This window comes from Brachyistius frenatus, unplaced genomic scaffold (assembly GCF_029030835.1).
Source record: "Brachyistius frenatus isolate BFR_SWC_R1_liver_20210118 unplaced genomic scaffold, ASM2903083v1 Contig_14, whole genome shotgun sequence".
Taxonomy (NCBI): Eukaryota; Metazoa; Chordata; class Actinopteri; family Embiotocidae; genus Brachyistius; species Brachyistius frenatus.
Window position 1 is genome coordinate 6220722 of NW_027210613.1, and position 20332 is coordinate 6241053.

General features: G+C 41.8%; 2 protein-coding genes across 2 annotated transcripts; both read right to left on the minus strand.

Annotated features, from left to right (window-relative positions):
* Positions 1 to 1802: 1802 nt before the first annotated feature.
* Positions 1803 to 10728, minus strand: LOC138617936 (zinc finger protein 616). Its single transcript, XM_069693325.1, has 2 exons — positions 10517 to 10728; positions 1803 to 5929 (listed from the first exon to the last, which is right to left on the minus strand). Exon 2 carries the CDS (start codon positions 5871 to 5873, stop codon positions 2925 to 2927), a length of 2949 nt encoding a protein of 982 aa, XP_069549426.1. The 5' UTR covers positions 5874 to 5929; positions 10517 to 10728; the 3' UTR covers positions 1803 to 2924.
* Positions 10729 to 13001: 2273 nt separating this feature from the next.
* znf1035 (zinc finger protein 1035) lies at positions 13002 to 20320 on the minus strand. Its single transcript, XM_069693314.1, has one exon. The coding sequence runs from the start codon at positions 20132 to 20134 to the stop codon at positions 13694 to 13696; it is 6441 nt and encodes a 2146-aa protein (XP_069549415.1). The 5' UTR covers positions 20135 to 20320; the 3' UTR covers positions 13002 to 13693.
* Between the last annotated feature and the right edge of the window lie 12 nt (positions 20321 to 20332).

Genomic DNA, 20332 nt, shown 5'->3' on the forward strand with positions numbered 1-20332 from the left:
AAGCTCCTGAGTAAGTGAGTATGGATCTTGAGCACTGGAGGATATAGAACATTTTTAATTTTGGCACAATATCCCTTGAGGCTTTGGGAGAGCTTAACTATTGGCTATGTTTTATTTGTAACTGTAAAGAAAAAAACATACAACAGTTAATTTAATAAACACAAAAGCTGTATGATGATGATGTTTTTCTTCATTTGAACTTTTTCTCATACCAAGAATATTGTAATTTGCCCCTTCAGACTGTGAATACATATTTTGTATCAACCATAACAGTCTTAAGGAGTTAGAGCATCTTGGGGAATCAGTGTTCCCTCATTAATATGCAAATTAAATGTAAATGAAAAGACCAGATCTGTCCATCTATCCCTGTGGTAGTATGTATGAAGCTTCCATGCATTATTCTTCAGTCATCATGATAACAAGAACATATATATATATATACACTGCTCAAAAAAATAAAGGGAACACTTAAACAACACAATGTAACTCCAAGTCAATCACACTTCTGGGAAATCAATCTATCCAGTTAGGAAGCAACACTGATCGTGACTCAATTTCACCTGCTGTTGTGCAAATGAGAGGCAATTATCAAGACAACCCCTATAAAGGAACGGTTCTGCAGGTGGTGACCACAGACCATTTCTGTCTTTGTCCTTTCTGGCTGATTTTTGGTCACTTTTGCATTTTGCCAGTGCCCTCACCACTAGAGGTAGCATGAGGCGGTGTCTGCAACCCACAGAAGTTGCTCAGGTAGTGCAGCTCATCCAGGATGGCACATCAATGCACGCTGTGGCAAGAAGGTTTGCTGTGTCTGTCAGCACAGTGTCAAGAGCACGGAGGAGATACCAGGAGACAGGCCGGTACACCAGGAGACGTGGAGGGGGCCGTAGGAGGACAACCCAGCAGCAGGACCGCTATCTGCTCCTTTGTGCAAGGAGGAACAGGAGAAGCACTGCCAGAGCCCTACAAAATGACCTCCAGCAGGCCACTAAAGTGCATGTTTCTGCTCAAACCGTCAGAAACAGAGTCCATGAGGGTGGTACGAGGGCCCGACGTCCACAAGTGGGGCCTGTGCTTACAGCCCAACACCGTGCAGGGCGATCGGCATTTGCCAGAGAACACTAAGATTGGCAGCTTCGCCATCGGCGCCCTGTGCTCTTCACGGATGAGAGCAGGTTCACACTGAGCACATGTGACTGACGTGACAGAGTCTGGAGACGCTGTGGAGAACGTTCTGCTGCCTGCAACATCCTCCAGCAGGACCGGTTTGGCGGTGGGTCAGTGATGGTCTGGGGAATAAATAAATAAATAAATATATATATATATATATATATATATCCATATACATATGCATGTATATGGCCTATGTCAGTGAAGGTCGATGTATTGTTGTGACCCTGTTTGCATTTGGTTTCTACTCCTAAAGATCCATGCTTGCGTTTGTATTCCTCTTTAACAATTTATATATTATAACCAACTATCATTTTTGTATTTATTTTCATTTGTGAAATGGTTTAATACTACCTGTAAATGTAAAACAATGTATGCTTAAGTTATGTATGTATATATCTATAATGTATAAGTTTCTGGTCTCTTTGTTGTAGTATGCACTCTCTGTGTAACATGTTTGAGCTGAGTGGCAGAAGTTGGCATCAGCTGAAGTTTGGAGTCTTTAGAAAAGCCTTAAACATAATCATTAGAAAATATATGATGATGATGGAGAAAATTGGTCAATAACTGACAAAACTGTGAAAAAGCCATGACTTTGATAAATGGTTGTATTCATGAAGATTATAATGCATATAATGAACATATTGTGGTATTGTGTATACTGGGTCCAGTGACAGTAATACAAAAAAAAAAAGAAAAGAAAATGCAGACTGTCATTCCAGTTCATGCAACATTAAAAATTATGAACAAAACACACAAAGGAAAAACACAAGATTCATAACCTAAGATTCAGGAATGCCTCCCCAGACCATCGCTGACCCACCGCCAAACCGGTCCTGCTGGAGGATGTTACAGGCAGCAGAACGTTCTCCACAGCGTCTCCAGACTCTGTCACGTCTGTCACATGTGCTCAGTGTGAACCTGCTCTCATCCGTGAAGAGCACAGGGCGCCGATGGAGAAGCTGCCAATCTTGGTGTTCTCTAGCAAATGCCAATCGCCCTGTAAGGAATATATACATCATCATGTTGATGTCGTGACATATGATATATAACATGATGACAGTGTCCCAAATACCTTGGTGGATGGGAACAAAGAATCAGGGTTATGAGTTTCCATCAGGGTAATTTTAGAGAGCAAAACCCTGACAAGAAACATGGAAATCTTTATTTAAAAATTTAAAAAAAAAAAAAAAGAAAGCCATATCAGACATTTATTAAGTGCAGTTATTCACCTATATTTGAGAGACATAAACCTTTGTCAAATAGGATTCCACTAATATTTTAATTTCCATGTTAAAACATGCTCTTTTACACAGTTCTTGTGCAAATTGTGGAGTCTGTGCCTTGAAGCCTTTAAGCAAGATATTAGATCCTGTTCAACACAAAATAATACAGTATATATTTGTCACATACTGGAATTTTTATTAACACCAAGAACAACAACAAGCTACCACACCAACTCCTTGAAAGTTTGATTACCAAATACTCATTTTGATACAGGCTAATGAGGCTATGCAATAGAAGGATTACTTTGACAAAACTAAAATGTTCAGTATAATAAAGCATTGGTTTTTACAGTGGAAAGCTACTAGAACACCCAAATGTTTCTTAAAAATAACTAATGTAGCTGTACAATGGCAGAGAGTGCCTCCCGGAAAGGAAAAAACAAATGAGGTACAACTGACAAATGTGAAAAGAATTACAAATATTAAAACGGGCTCTGTTCTTAAATGCACCAATGCCATAAAGTGTTGTTAAGATGTCAGTTGTTCTTGTGTCATTGGTTTTGTGTCCCCAGCCATGATGCGATGAATCCTCCTGCGGTGGTTTTTGAGTGATTTCAGGTTTGGATATGTACCCTGACAGACATCACAGCGGTACCTTTCAGACTGTTTGTGAGTAAGCAGGTGTTTCTGCAGACTGTCCACAGTACCAAACCAGCGAAGGCAAGCAGGGCAACGAACAGGCTTGATGGCGGGCTTGCAAGCGCCACTCCTCTGATGAAATATTAGACTGATAGCATTTGGGAAGTCGGAGTTGCAGTGGGAACAGTGATAAGTCTTGGGTGGATTTGTGAGGGGATTTATAACCCGTGCACCTTTGCATCGATTCCAGGATATGTGCCTTCGGAGGGAGCAGCGAGTCGCAAAAGTGTTCCCACAGCGCGTGCATACGATCCGCTGCTGCTTTTTGGCTGGAAATGGAAGCAGCTCTGGGTGTGGTTTCTTCTGTGGAGGCCGATGCACTGACTGAGATGGCGGCTGCTGCTGCTGAAATCGAAGTAATAGAGGTTGTGATCGTTGTGGTTGTAGTCCCTTCAGCAGCTGGTGATGAGGATGCATATGGATCTGCAGATGAACTTCGTAGTCAGCCCAGGAATTAACAGTCTCTCCACAAGTCGGACACGTGTACGATTCTTGTGCATGCTTCTGCAAATGCTCCAGGAGAAGCCTTGGAGACGTAAATCCGACCCCACACTCGCATGTCACCCTCCTTGGAAGTACAGAGGGCAGTGACATGATGCCCCAGTTGCCTCCATCATCATCATCATCATCATCTGCGGTTTGACAGTCTGTGGCAGCATTCCCTGGTAAAGTCTGCTGAACAGTCTCTCTTTCCACATCTGCCATTGTACGCTGACATTTTCTTTTGTGAACCATCATGTTATCTTTGCGGTTAAAAGTCTTCCCACAGACAGAACAGGAGAACAGTGGTCTCAAATTACTGGTATTCACTGTAATAGCACTCTGACCACCACTCTGTGCGACAGTCCCGAGCCCGCGTGGCCTGAACCCACACAGTCGTAGATGGCGCCTCAAAGTAGATGCCCGACTGTAGGTTTTCTGACACCTATTACAAGGGTAACGTTTTATACCGTCTCTGACAAAATAGCGCAGGCCATGAGGCGCCATCTCTACATGTTCGACTGACACGGACTTCTTCACCTCTTCATCATCACTAGCTTTCTCTGTAGATCTCAGCACCTCCATATCATCATCTAAGGGCATTGTCCACTGCCCTTCATTACTGTCTTCATTATCGAGTGCTTCTGCATTCCAGCTGTTTTCATCTCCTTTCTGGATGGAAATCCCACAAAGAGAGGGATCGCTGTGCTGCTCTATGATGGAAGATTTGGTGGAAAACGGGGCAAATTGGCTTGCTGGAGAAGTCCAGGTCAGCTGTGAAACCGCAGACTGCTCTGAATCTTGAGAGGTCACCTCGACCTTGATACAACCAGTAACTTCAGTGCCCACAGCAATACTCTTGGAAATCTCCGATCCAGCTTCCTCTATATCAGTTGAGGTATCACTGTTTGACCTCAGTTGTATTATTTTCTGAATCGCGGGGTTGGTTTGCCGATGGAGGACTGATCGTGGACCCTGACACTTATGCGTTTTGAGGTTCCACCTCCGAGCATAGCTGTGCTTGCACAATGGACAAAAGAAAACTTTTTTTGTATTGTTGAAACTATGGAATGGCACTAGTTTTTGGGCAAATGGTAACTTTAAAGAGCTCGATGACTGTATAGTCTTGTTTCCTAACTGAGGGCATACATGATTGTCCGGCAAAGGCACCCGTCCAATGATCAGCTGTTTACAACGACGACAGCATTTGATCCTCTCTTTTTTGTGCAGGAAATGATGCTCTGTCAATCTATTCATGTTTTGAAAGACCCGCCGACAGCGGCCACATTGATATTTCCCATATGTGTCATTATTACCAGGATCCATGAGCTTTTGACGTGTCTCAAGAACCACGACCGGAGAGAAAGTCTTCGTTAGAGAGACAACCCTCTTCCTACTGGACTCTAGAATTCTGCTAATGGATGGAGCTTTCGTCTTTATACCGGGTTTTGCAAGAAGTCGCCTCAACTGTTCAATAGACAGATCGTTGATTGGTGACGCCGCCGTTTTTGCTCCGTGGGTTATATCAACAGGTAAAACTTCCTGCTTGGGCCTAGCTGTGTTATTGTTCTCATTTTCAGACTGAGGACCTGCAAAGCGTTTTATGTACGCCGACGCCAGCAACTTCATCAGGGTGTTACTTTTGGACATATCATCATCTTTATCACTGCCGTGAACAGAAGTGGTTTTATCCTGGATGTGCACGTCCTCCACGGTCTCTGGCATTTGCTCTCCTGTGGGTGACATGTTCTCAAGTTGTTTCTCACTGGCACCTTGAGGGGGTGTACACTGGCCTTGAGCAGTGGTTACTATGGCAATACGGTCTTCCAATTTGGATAATTCAACAGCTGGGGACTTGGAGGTAGAGGGGCAACTAGGAGGAGTGAATGATACATGCTGGGTAGGAAAAACCTTATCATATCCTGTTCCACTCGGGAGAACAATATTATTATTGTCCAGTAGCTGTGCTTGAGAGGCATGTGAAAGTTTATGCTCCAGCATAAGACCAAAGTCCTGAAATTCCTCTCCACAATCACAAATATAAAAAGAAAGTGAAGGACTCTCTGGTAAGAGTGCTGTTGGACTAGGGTGCTCAGTGGATGAGTCTGTAGTTTCAAACGGTGTTTCCTGTGGGCTGATGTTGGGCTGTGTTGGAGGGGCGGCAGAGACCTTGGTGAGCGCACTTGCATGGGTTGCCTGATGTACTAGCAGGGAGGCCAGTCCGTTGAAGGTGGCTGAACACGCCACACAACGATACACTTTGGGGGAAGAAGTATTTCCATGTAGGCCCAGCATCATGGCAGCCAAACATACACGACCAGGCAGCAGGTGTTCCGGTCAAGCTGGGCAGATTCCTGTAAATCACACACAACAAACAAACAAAAAAAAAGGACGTCACCAACGGAAAGCGGACAGTCCCAAATTAAGCAGGTCGATTTTTCAAATGTAGATCTTTCTACTCCCTTTAATGGTATGTTTCTATAGACCAAAAGTCTTCCCCATTCACGTCACCGTCTCAACTCATTTCACTGTTAGATGTAGTTTCATAAATATTAAAGCAAAACAAAACCTTTCAAACCTTTTGACAAGAAATGACATATCATCATTTTCGATTCAGACAAAAGCTTGGTTGTTAGGTGCAGACTTGATGGTACAATGCCTGATCAGAACATTTTCAAAAAACTTCAGCCAGTAAACCACTTAAACTAAAGGACATGCTTCATCAGAGTTGCTTTTGCCTGCATTTCTCCCAGCGCCTGACGGAGCGCCTGAGGCATGCCCTGGACTGCAACATGAAGAGATACAGCTGCAGCCGCCACTGGCCAGCAAATCCATCAGGTCTTTTTGCAGAAATGGGATCAGATCCCACAGCAGACAATTTACACAACATTTCCACCGGCGTGATCAGGCGCGTTTCCACCTTATCCTCACAGCAGGAAAAAAGTGCACAGACCTACGATACTGTGATACAGTCTTTACCAAGCTGCGTTGTGGAGAAACACCAATTGGCTCGACATGAGTGGCAAAGCAACAAACTAGTATTTTATGTCATGTAACAACACATCAACAGAATTAATAACACAAATATACAGTGGTGTGAAAAAGTGTTTGCCCCCTTCCTGATTTCCAATTTTTTTGCATGTCTGTCATACTTAAATGTTTCAGATCATCAAACAAATTTAAATATTAGTCAAAGATAACACAAGTAAACACAAAATGCAGTTTTTAAATGAAGGTTTTTATTATTAAGGGAGAAAAACAATCCAAACCCACATGGCCCCGTGTGAAAAAGTGTTTGCCCCCTCCTGTTAAAACACAACTTAACTGGTTTATCACACCTGAGTTCAATTTCTCTAGCCACACCCAGGCCTGATTACTGACACACCTGTTCTCAATCAAGAAATCACTTAAATAAGACCTGCCTGACAAAGTGAAGTAGACCAAAAGATCCTCAAAAGCTAGACATCATGCCGAGATTCAAAGAAACTCAGGAACAAATGAGAAAGAAAGTAATTGAGATCTATCAGTCTGGAAAAGGTTCTAAAGCCATTTCTGAAGCTTTGGGACTCCAGCGAACCACAGTGAGAGCCATTATCCACAAATGGAGAAAACATGGAACAGTGGGGAACCTTCCCAGGAGTGGCCGGCCGACCAAAATTACCCCAAGAGCGCAACGACGGCTCATCCGAGAGGTCACAAAAGACCCCACAACAACATCCAAAGAACTGCAGGCCTCACTTGCCTCAGTTAAGGTCAGTGTTCATGACTCCACCATAAGAAAGAGACTCGGCAAAAATGGCTCGCATGGCAGAGTTCCAAGATGAAAACCACCGCTGAGCAAAAAGAACATTAAGGCTCATCTCATTTTTGCCAGAAAACATCTTGATGATCCCCAAGACTTTTGGGAAAATACTCTGTGGACTGACAAGACAAAAGTTGAACTTTTTGGAAGGTGTGTGTCCCATTACATCTGGTGTAAAAGTAACACCGCATTTCAGAAAAAGAACATCATACCAACAGTAAAATATGGTGGTGGTAGTGTGATGGTCTGGGGCTGTTTTGCTGCTTCAGGACCTGGAAGACTTGCTGTGATAAATGGAACCATGAATTCTACTGTCTACCAAAAAATCCTGAAGGAGAATGTCCAGCCATTTGTTCGTGACCTAAAGCTGAAGCCAACTTGGGTTCTGCAGCAGGACAATGATCCAAAACACACCAGCAAGTCCACCTCTGAATGGCTGAAGAAAAACAAAATGAAGACTTTGGAGTGGCCTAGTCAAAGTCCTGACCTGAATCCTGTTGAGATGCTGTGGCGTGACCTTAAAAAGGTGGTTGGTGCTGGAAAACCCTCCAATGTGTCTGAATTACAACAACTCTGTGAAGATGAGTGGGCCAACATTCCTCCACAGCTGTAAAAGACTCATGGCAAGTTATCGCAAACGCTTGATTGCAGTTGTTGCTGATAAGGGTGGCCCAACCAGTTATAAGGTTTCGGGAGCAAACACTTTTTCACACAGGTCCATGTGGGTTTGGATTTTTTTTTTCCTCCCTTAAACCTAAAAACCTTCATTTAAAAACTGCATTTTGTGTTTACTTATCTTTGACTAATATTTAAATTTGTTTGATGATCTGAAACATTTAAGTGTGACAAACATGCAAAAAAATAAGAAAGCAGGAAATGGGAAAACACTTTCACACCACTGTATATTCGGATTCGACTCTTACGCTAGTCAAACAAATCTTTCAATGTACATGTTAAGATCTTATTACAGGTATCTGTAATGATTGGAAAAAGGCCCTCAATGTCACTATGAGCTTTCTGACTTAAATGAGGACAATATTTTACTCTTGTATGGTGGATATGGTGCTGTATAAAATGTGTTAAAAGCAATTATTTCCTTTTGGAATACCCTGAATAGAGATTAAACTGATATTGGAGACAATTTCACTTCCCCAGTGTGAACATCACCCTCAACCAAACTGTGACTTGAGTTGGTATAAACTGAACCGATTGGACACTTCAGAAGTGCTCGTGCAGCGCTGACCTTTCACTTTTGATGTGGATTTCCCTTAAGGAGTGCCAGAAATATGTCTTCTGACTTGAGTACATTTGTGGTACACCTGCGTTTACCTTTAATTTTGTGAACCAAAGACTGTGATCTTTGAGATTTATTTTTCTCCTACATCTCTGTTCTTATTCTGATTTACAAGATAGTATCCATGAGGTTTCTTATCCACTCTGCCATATAAGTGATATAATTGCTATTTCAAGACATAGCTAATGCCACTACACTCCACTCTTATTGTGGAGCACCGATAGGAAGGTCACCCTTATTTGTTACAAAAGGCTCGCCACCATCTGCTGTGGCCTTGTTCATTAAAAATGGGCCTTAACATCAAAGACAGACATTTTTAGTTGTTTTTTTTTCTCTTCATGTTTGCAGAATAGCTTCAATGTTACAAAAGTTGAATAAAATGAACAGACACTATGAACAGGATAAATGGAGAGCTGAGGTGACAAATGCTTTTTGTATTTTATGGTAATACACAAGTGAAATATCACCTGTGCTCAAAATCCATTTTTAGGTTAACTCTAGCTTCAAATGATATATGTATATTAAAGTCACTGTATTACAAAATAAAAATCCTACAGTTAATAAATGCAAAGGAAAACTGTATTGTTTCAATAAAGCCTATTTGGGTGTGACACATTTGCTTTATGTCCTGCCAGGTAAACAGTTAAAAGTGTAAACAATATTTAGAATAACTTTAGAGTTTGCCTTGCCATCTGACAGCCCTTTTTTTTTTATTTATTTATGGGGAACTAAGGTCTGCTTCTCCCATGTAATACAGTGACTGACTGAATGAATGAGTAACTTATACAATCCCAATTCAAACAAGCCGAACCATCCCTTTACCAGTTATTTCAAGATATCCTGTATGTTCATCGTAATTTTGAACTCTTATAGTTTTCAGGTGATGTAGTTCTCGTACATTCATACTTGGGGAAACATTTACATTATACGTACAGTGTTACTGGACGACTCTGTGTGATTATAATGTCTAATAATTTTGTCACGTGATTAAAGTTGTGCCGTCTTCTGGGATGTCAGCCACGCACAAGGATGTTTGGGCTCTCCAGGAGACACCATCTGACCTGTCACAGGCGGAAAAACAAAGGCTGCATCCAACTTAGGGGAGGAGGTCCGTCTTTTGTACACACGGGGTCTCCTCGGACCTATATACATGTCAAAACGTCTGCTGTGACAAAAGGTCTATTTAACATCCAAAACGCGAGCGATTTGCTATAAACAAGACCACAACATCAGGTTAACCAAGTGTTTACATGTGCGGTGATTCAGATGGTCTGGGAGCAAAGTCTTGTTTTCCGGGTTGCATTATTTGACTGCCACAACCGCAAAGCAGAAAGACGCCAAAACATAAGGAGGGGACATAAACACGTTAACGGGAACACTGCTGGAAGAAGAAGAAGAAGAAGAAGAAGAAATCACCACCAGACTGCTGGTATTGTCAAGCCACGTTAGCTCGCCAATGCTGGACACATTGCTGACGACCACAGCGGGGTTTTTTTTGTTTGTTTGTTATACTTACAAGCTAAGTTGCACATACATAAGCATCCTTTTTTTTTTTTTTTTTTACCATCACCAACCATCAAGGCTGAAGAGCTCCAAACGTGAGCAGCACTATGTATCCGCCGCATATGCAAATTGAAACATGTGGCCCTAACCATTCATAAACCCTCGGGTGTTGCTTTCGCGAGGGTTGGTAGTAAAAGCTAACCGGGTGGAGGAGGTGGAGGAGGTGGACGGCCACGTTCCCGTGGAAGGCCGGAGAAAGGAGCAACTTGGCAGCTAGCAACCATGACCTATGAAGCGGAGGCTGCACGGCAAAACGCCCGTCCGTGTCTTGCACGTACTCACCAGTCAAAAGGAGCATTTTCAATCGAAGAGACGCGCCGCAAAGGCTGGGAAGGACTCGGAGACACGGCTCGGCGGACATCTGTCCGTGCATGGGGAATAAACTCTCCCGAGGAAAAGCGGCTTCTGCTCAGCTCTGTGGCGAACAAATGTGATGATGTGCCAGGAGTTACAGCGACGAGCCGAGAGCCGCAGCTGCTGCAGGCGCGGAACGATTTACATCGCGCATGCGCGGTTAACGCAGACCTTTTTTTTTTTTTTTTTTTTTTTGGGGCAAAGTCCAGTCGTCAGCGTCATCTCCGCTCTCTCCAAAGGACCAGCTCCACTTTTGCTTCTTTTTTTTTGTTTTTACAGCAAAAGTCTGACCGATAGTTCCCGGAAGTTAGCAGCAAATACGATCGGAGCAGTAGAGTGCAGCACAATAGATCGTTTCCAGTGCACTTTTATAGGGTAGGACGTTAAAAAAATGTTGGTTTTTTTATATTATTAGATATACCAAAGTAGCATATATAATTGTAATTCATTACTCTAACTTATTTGATCAGGCCTATAAATTATATTACTATATATTATATTAAATTAGCATATGTAGTGTATCATGTGGATGGATTACCCCCACCAAATTAGTAGATTTAGGGAATTTTAACATATCAAGCTCAAGTTTGTTCACTAATTGCCATTGTTGTACAATTACAAAAATAGGCAAAAACCGTTTATGATACAGCCTGCGTTTTAATCACAGACTATAAATGGAAGTTGCTACCAGGTCGTTAAAATAACACGTTGTGGAAATGCGGAAACTGCAATGCCAACCAGAGCCACTAGGGGCTGGCTCCAAAAAAGGCTCAGGCTTCATAGATTACCATTGAACTTCTCTCATGAACTATAAAGTCACGAATTTTTTTCCATGAGTCATTACGGTATCATTTCTTAAAGTCACTCCTTCTTATTAATTTTCTATAATATCCCATCATTAATTTAATATTTGGCCTCAAAAAGCAGCATTTTGTACTGCAGTCAGGTTTCTGTTATTGGTGGGTGGGGTGTAGTGTCCTTGGGTTTCCAATCAATCAATCAATCATCTCCACTGCTCACTCCTTCCCAGCTTGTCCAAATAGGATGATTTCTGCCTCCAAAATAGCAAGCTATCAACAGCCAAAATGCCAAACTTGAGGCTTCCGAATGGCAGTTCATAAACCAATAAATTAAGTCTGTTAGTTGCTGCTTTGTTTTAACGTTTTTTTTTTTTTTTTTTGTGGGGTGGAGGGGGAGTCAAATATTCATTAAAGTAGTGTAGGATTTGGTGGATTTTAGCATAGAGGTTGCAGAATGCAACTAAATGAATACTCCTCTCTTTAACATCCACTTACAAGCATGTAGGAGACACGGTAGCAATGAAAACTTGTTAAAAATGCTAAACGCCTTCTCGAGAGCCAGTGTTTGGTTTATCCATTTTGGGTTACTGTGGAAATACGGCGGTGGAATATGGAATAAAAAAAGTCATATGTCACTAACGTAAAAACATATCCATGATTAAATTATATTAGTTCATTTGTGAAGATATTAATTAACCAACATGACATAAGTCACCATACACAAATTCAGTAACCACGAATTGTAAAAGCACAGGATGCAGCCTCCATGTGAGTTTCTGCTTGGCGAGTGCTGAAGGGTTATAACTGTTTAATTGCATCAACCTGAGATCAGAAGATTTGGGCCCCGACAGAAAGAATCACACTGCAAAAAGCTGATTTAAGATTTGTTTGGGCTCCCAAGGATAACTGTCCCCCAGGTGCTCTCTGGAATGTGCTGTGGCATCAATCAACTGAATGATGCAAGAATGACATCTTGAAAAAACTGAGTTGGAACTACTTCAGAAATACAGGATCAAGGAAATGCCTCTTTCAAGGAAACCAGGATAACTATCCGTTATGACAGTTTGACAGTAACCTGCTGAGACACTTTAAGCATCATGTAGCTGTAGCCAGTCTGAAGCAGTGTCTGGACTAGCAGTCCCTTAACTCATTATACTGTGGCCATGTATCTGCAGGTACTGCACCTACTTGTGCAAAGTTTTTTTTTTGGTAATCAGTGTTTAGCAAAGTACCATACATTTATTTTTAAATAAATATATAATCAATTTAATTGATTAATACCTTTTAATGCAATTGTTTGCAATGACAACTACAAAACAATACATTTTAAATGGCCTACATATTAAATAATGTTTTTGAGCCAGTAAGTCATTCTGGTTTGCATTATAAAAGTATTCCCCCTTTCAAAACTGATATTTTCATTCTGTAGAAGTGCTTAATGTGTTATGTTCTGTAGGCATCAACAGTGCAGCTGCTTATTGAATTTCAACTTCTTGTGATTTAAATTTACAGTAATATTGATTGATAAATTCAAGTTGCAAGTAGCCCAATTATCTGATATGGGTTGGTAAATTTCTTCATTGGTGCACAAAAACACAAACGAGACCCACAAATAGATTTTCTAGTTGACTTTACTCCTTAATTAAATGCATCAACTCAAATTTCTTGAGAAAAGTAACATCTTCAGGTTTTGAAAAGAAAATTCAATCAGAACATCTTTTGAATATTATCAAAAAATTCAACATTTGACAAACACAGAAAAAAACCCAGAAATTTACAAAATTATATATAGTACATGAAGAGTCATACCATAGAAAATATCATGGAATAAAATGGCCAGTGTAAAGTCTACTTTACATACCGTCAACAAAACTGATGAACATTATTTCAAAATATTGTCAAAAATGATCATATTTGATCAGTAATCTTAGTCTTTTTCAGACTTATTATTCAGTCATGAATTGTCCGTGTTCAACCCATGGTTTTAGTAAACCGCTTCTGTCATGGATTTACAAACACTGTAAAGACACAATATACATGTATTGTATACAAATCCCAATATTTTAACAGAAAATATATACATTAACAATAAAAACTCGGGTGAAGATCCTCTGTCAAAATGACATGGGCCAAGCGATTTGTAAGTATGCAACGAGAGCAAAAAAATAAAGAGGATCTAAATTGAATTACAAGTGGAAGTACAAAATCAGATGTAAGGCATGAAAGGGATTTCAAGATACTTTAGTGACAGTTATTCTAAGCAAAGGTATAAGTACTATTACTGACATACAAGATGTAAATAGCATTATTGAGAGGATCCAGCATGAGTCTGTTGATGTTCCTCCAGTAGGTTAGGAAAAGCAAAGGCTTTGTCACATTCTGTGCATTCATATACAACCTCACCAACATGGCTCTCTTGGTGCTGCTTAAGAAGAGACCACCGGCTGAATGACTTGTAGCACATATCACAGCGGTACTCTCCAACCGCTTCTTCAGCATGCACTCTCATATGCAAAGAAAGATCATAGGATGAGGGAAACCTGGCCTGGCACTGGATACATCTGAAGGCCCTCTCACTCGACTGAGGTGCATTTTGAGTCGTCACTTTCACACGATGCCTACGCTCATGCTCTTTAAGGTACTGCCTCCTGGCAAACGTTTTTCCACAGAGCTCGCATTTGAACGGCTTCTCATCTAGATGTCGTGCAATTTGATGCTCCAAGAGGACACTTTTGGAGGAGAACTGCATTGAGCAAACAGAGCAATTGTACAACTCGTCTCCGGTAACGTCAATCTCCTCCTCCTCTTCTGTTGCGTGATAATAAGTTGGAGTGGATTTCTTGGTTGATGGATTTGGGTATTTGGTCCCCGTTATTGCCCGTCGTTGATGGGAACAGCGGTGCTGCTGGAAAACATTGTACCCCACAAAGCTCTGACCGCACTCTGTGCATTCATATTCAGTAGCTGATGTCAGACGATGGCGTTTAGGTTCTTTAAATTTACTTTCAGAGGGAAGTGCGCTTTCGTCAGATTCAAACGCAGCTTCAGGATGTGTGGGAAAATGATGAATCAGTTCAGTGACACTGGAAAAACACTGTTGGCAAACTGGGCATATGAAACTGTCGGAAGGTCCTTCATCTTCAGACTCGCGTTTAATTTTTGCAGCCATATCAACATGGCTCTTGAGATGGCTGACGAAGTGTTGAGAGGACGAAAAACTACTGTTGCATTGATTACATGAATACTCCCTATTGGACCATGATGGTTGATGGGTGGTCCTGTGCTTTTTCAGGTGAGATGCGTGAAGAAAATGTTTCTTGCATTCTGAGCAATAGTATGGTCGCTCTTTGGCTTCCAGGCACCCATGCTCGGACAGCTCCTCTGGGTCTTTGAAACGCTCACTACAAACACCGCAGCGGTACTTCAATTCTGTGGTGAATCCAGATGAACTTTGTTCAGAATGTGAGGCAGACTTTTCATGCTCTTCCTTTGAAACCGAAGGTGGGGGATGGTCACCATAATTGGAGTGACTTTTCCGATGCTCTACTCTACTACTCTTGGACATAAACACACAATTGCATATGTCACAAGGGAAGTTCTCTTCACGGTGGGTAGACATGTGTTCTGCTAGCTGTAACGGTCCAGTGAAACTGAGGTCACACTTGGAACAACGATGAGGACGATTCTTGCCGTGATTATGCTTATGGTTATGCAGTGCAAAGAGTGTGACGAACCCTCTGCCGCATGTCTGACACTGAAATTCGGACTTGTGCATTCGCTGATGCTGCTGCAGCTGGGATGCCTGGAAAAAACATTTACCACATTCTGCACACTCGTGTGGTTTTTCACCCAGGTGACACAGCTGATGATCCTCAAGACTTTCTGACATTGGGAATGTCTTTCCACACACATGGCATGGGAAGTATGGTGCAGAATCTGAGTCGCTGTCCTCACTGCCTTTATTTTCATCCTCCTCACTTTCGCCAGCTGTACTGATTTGATTGCCGGATGGTTGTGCACTGCTGCTCTTTTCCTGCAGAGTACTGGAAAGATCCTTTTGCTCTTTTTGATGCCATTTTCTATAGTGTCTTGCCAGTGATTTTTTGACTGCATAGGCTTTGTTGCAGAATCGACAAGAAAATACATCATCTTCATGATCTTCTCTGTAATGGTTACATAAAGATGGTCTTGTCCAAAACCGTTGTTTACAAAGTTTGCAAAGATAAGGCCTCTTTCGATCATGGCATGTTCTGTGGGTTTCAAGATCAGATAAGGTGTAAAACATCTTGGAACAGTCAGGGCAAGGGTAATTGTTATAAATTCCATGCATCTTAATATGTTTTTCAAGATTTGCTTGACTAGAGCACACCCGCCTACACTTAGGGCATGTATTGCGCTTTTTCTCTTGTTCTTGCCTTCCATGGTCTTCAAGGTGACTAATGAGCATTAAGCCATCTGTAAAGCTCTTATCGCATTCTGAGCATTGATACTGCACGGGTTTATTCTCCGTAATTGAGCTGCTTTGCAACTGATTTCCTTCAGAATTTTGTTTGGAATCGTCCATTGAGTCATCGTTGCAGGAGAAGTTGGTCTGCAGAGCCCCAGTGCCAGTTGTTTTAGAGGCTTCTTTGAAAACAAGAACAGAGTCATTCAGCGCCAAGTCAATCGCTGCTTTCAAAGGGCCTTCTGACTGTTGGGGTGTAATTCGTCTATTTCTACATTTCCTGTAGTGATTTCGGAGGAGACTTTTATTCCAAAAGCCTCTCTTGCATGTTCTACAGCTAAAAGGATGCCCCTCTGTATGTGTCCGCAGATGAGCAGTTAGTCCCGCTTTACTTGCAATGGACATATTGCAGTCTGGGCAGGAAAATGATTTGGGGACCTCATTATCAAGACCTGCATCAAGTTTACAAATTAAGTTTGTATTTTCACGAAGTCGATCATTGCAACTCTCATCAATAGGCTCCTCTTTGATGTTTGGTATATTAGATAGATGCTGTTGCAGGGGAGCAGTTGACACTGGGGGAACCATCGTTTCCAGTTTGTGTGCACTCAAAAAATGCTCTTGTAGTTGTGAAAAAAGCAAGAAACGGGAAGTACAGTATGCACAAGAAAAGCCTTTTGGTGGACTTTGAGACGTTGACTCTCGGCAAACTGTTGATGGTGATGACCTTGATAATGGCGTGCAACCTTTTTTGTGATTTTCAAGCTGGTCTTTAGAAAAAAATCCTCCACATTTGTCACAGAGAACATTACTCGCCTGTGGTTTTTTGGTGCACTTTGGAAAATGACGCTTCACGTAATCCTTCCTTATAAATCTCTGGCCACAGTACTCACAGGAAAATGGCCTCTCTCCTGTGTGCAGGCGGGTGTGCACGCCTAATTGCCAGGCGTTTCCAAAAGCACGCGGGCAATAGCTGCATGAATACTTGTACTTTTTTTTAAGATAAGGCTGGATCCTCTGTAGGATTCGAGTTCTCATTCCATCAAGTGGTCTTGTCACATTTTCTGCTGATGGATTCGTTCCTAGCCGTTGAGAGGCATTTGTTTCACTGGAGACCTTTTTGCACTTATTCACCTTCTTGTGTTTTTTCAGAGATTTTTCATGAGAGAATGATGAGCCACAGGTGCAGTTGAACAACTTCACTGTATGGAACAAAGTGAAATGTCTGGAAAGTTTGGATTGAGATGGAAAGTGTTTAAAACAGACTTTACAGTCAAATGTCTCAGGCTTTTTGGAAGGCTCAATGCTAAGCTTACTTTGCCAGCCTTTACCAACGTCATCCAAGCTGATTTTGGGAATACAGACTTCCAATCGCCTTTTTTTACCCTTACATCGAGTCTGATGTACTTTCAGATGATCATACCTTGAAAAGCAGCTGTCACAGGCTTTACAACGATATGGCTTCACTTCATTATGTGTCAAAATGTGACGTCTCAGGTTTCGTGATTTCATGAAAGTCTTGGTGCAGAATTTGCACTTGTACTCAGCTTCATCTGTTAGGGGCCTCTGCATTGTCTCTCTTAGAGAAGGCATGTTTGCCGATTTTGTTGATGCATCGCTTTTAAGTTTTGGGAGTCCTTCTTTGTAAACACCATCACAGAAGGCTTCATGCTGCAAACACATTGACTTGGTTGAATATCTGTGGCCACAGTGCATACATACATAGGGTTGCACACCAGTATGTGAAACAAGATGTCTAAAGAGTAATGATCTGAACCTGAACCTCTGTGGACAGTGAGGGCATTTAAACGGAAGTATCTTGGTTGCGCTGGTCTGCAAAGGCTTTTTGTGGACATTCTGGCTTGTCTGTAAAGTACTTTCATTGAAATTGCCTGTAGGAGATGATAAGCCAATGTTGACCTTTTCAGTCTCCCTGCAATTCTGCTGATGTTGATTTATTTTATTGAATCCATAGTACTGCCCACATTTTTCACATAGATGCAGAGAGTTCGTCCTGTGGCCACGGAGATGATTCTTCACACGGTCTTTCTTACTAAACAACCGTGAACAATAGGGACACTGGTGTGTCCTTTTCGTCTTAGTCTTGGACAGCTTTGGGCCAGCATTCTCAGGTGGAGGAGGCAAACATTCCCGAGTATGAAGTTGAAGGTAAATATGACGGTAAAACTGTTTTCCACAGTTGGTGCAGGAAAAGGGTTTGTCTCCAGTATGTATGACCATATGGCGCAACAAATAGCGACGACTATTGAAATCAAGCTTGCAAAATGGACACTGGTTTGAGGAATCAGATATGTGCGTAAGACAATGTTTTCTCAGTATTTGGGCGTCACTAAATACTTTTTTACATAATGAACACTGTAGCTGCTTAGGTTCATTTTGCTCTTTCATAGATTCCAAAGACTGCTTTGGCTTTGATGGTGTGGTCTCTTCAAGACAATCTGCTTTGTTTTTGCGCATTTTGTGGGTATCTAGATGTCTGAGTAGATGTGCAGGATACTGGAACTGCAGATGACAGTCTGGGCATTGAAGCGTTCCCTTTTTAGGATGTGACCTTCTGTGCTGGATTAGTTCTCCAACAGTCAGTAGGATCTTTCTGCAGACAGTGCACTGTATTCTCCTCTGGTGAACATTTTTATGACCAATCAGATGACAGCGTTTCTTGAATCCCTTTCCACATTCCAGACAGCGGTAAGGCCTTTCACCACGGTGATTGCGCTGATGTTTCTTCAGTAACTGGGATGTGCTGAAAAATTTCCCACAAAATGTACAGCTCAGGGCAAGATTGCTATCCGTTTCATTTGATTCTGAGCAATCCTTACTCTCTTCAGTCTTCGCACGACTGGAAGTTTGTAGTTTGGATGTGATAGAGGAGACTGAATTTCGATACTTGAATTGTTTCCCAGTAAGTTTAAACAACTCATGTTTCTTCATATGTCTGTACTTTCCAGAAGCATGGCAAAAGATTGCTGGGCAGAGGTTACATTTGTAACGTGGTACAGTTTTGGGAGCTATTAAAGCTGAGGCTGTTGGTTTTCTCTGTTCATTTTCCTTCGATTGGGTTTTCTGCTCATTTTCTTTTGTCTGTATTTTCTGCTCCTTTTTCCTTATGTTTTGCTGTTCAACTTCTTGCGATGAATTTGCCTTCTCTTTCGCAAGCCGATTAAGACATTCTCTGAGGCAACCCACTTTGATATGTCTGTATCGGTTGGATGCCAAAGTGAAGTTAAAGTAGCACAAGGGACACCGATATTTACCATCAACTTTTCCCTTGCCACCATATACTGCATTTCTGACACAGTCACGCAAATGTCGAGCCCTGTTGTAGGAGTACTTGAAAAGCCGTGGACAAAGACGACATTTATATTTTCCTCTTGGGCCAATTCCTACTTTGCGAATTTTCTCATCATTGACTCTTGTGGTAGACTGATTTGTTGAAACTGCCCCACTCTTTCCCATGTGCACATTGTAAAAGTGCTTTTTGGCCTTCATCGGAGAAGCGAAGCCTTGACCACATAAACAGCAATGTTTTGCCATGGTGATGTCAACAAGCTTTACATAACATTTAGGCATATTTTCATATGTACTGATTTGTTCAGCATCCTTTTCTGATTGCGTTTCGGTTTTGCTTGCATCAGAATTTGCATCTGCAGCTATAGTATGCTTGCATCTGCCAGGTACTCGCTTGTGTCTCCGCAGGGTACCAGGCTGTGCAAAATACAAGCCACATTCTTTACACTTAAAGGGTGTTTGGCCCGTGTGCGACCGCATATGCTTTATATAATGAAGTATTTTTGAAAATCTGAGTCCGCACTTACTGCACCTGTGGCGGCCCATGCGTTTTCTCTTCGGTTGGCTACAATCAGAAGAGGGCTGAGGATCCCGTTTCATTACACCACTCAAAGGTTTTTCCGCTTGTTCATTCATCATCAGATGGACATTACGAGTGCTACAAAATGGAAAATTCGGAACTGAATGGCAACAATGATGGTGTTCAATTAGTTGATCTACATTGTGGGTTGTATGTTGGCAATTTTCGCAATGATACGAGTTACTCATTACTTTTGCTGACTCCAAGTTCTTTAGTATCACAACAGGGTGCAGGGATTTTCTCATTTGTCCAGAAGATTTTAGTTGAGGTACTTGTCCTTGTGAATGGCCCATGCTGTCTCCGTCAGGTCTGGACACACATGTTTCTTTATACTGATTACTGATTGAGACAAGTTTTGTTTCATCAGTGTCACATGAAGATTCTTCTCTTGACAGAGGTTCACCATACAGCATGCCAGTCACTGACTGTTCCTCAGTAGATGAGTCCAACTCTTCAAAGGACTCTCTTGAATTTACAGCAACTTCTCTACGAAGACTTTGGGGTTCTTGGGCCACTGGACTTTGATGTAATGATTGTTGCTGATCCGGAGAGGTGCTTGTATTCGTATTCTCTCCTGGACAAATCCATTCCTTTTCTGAACAAGAATTTAT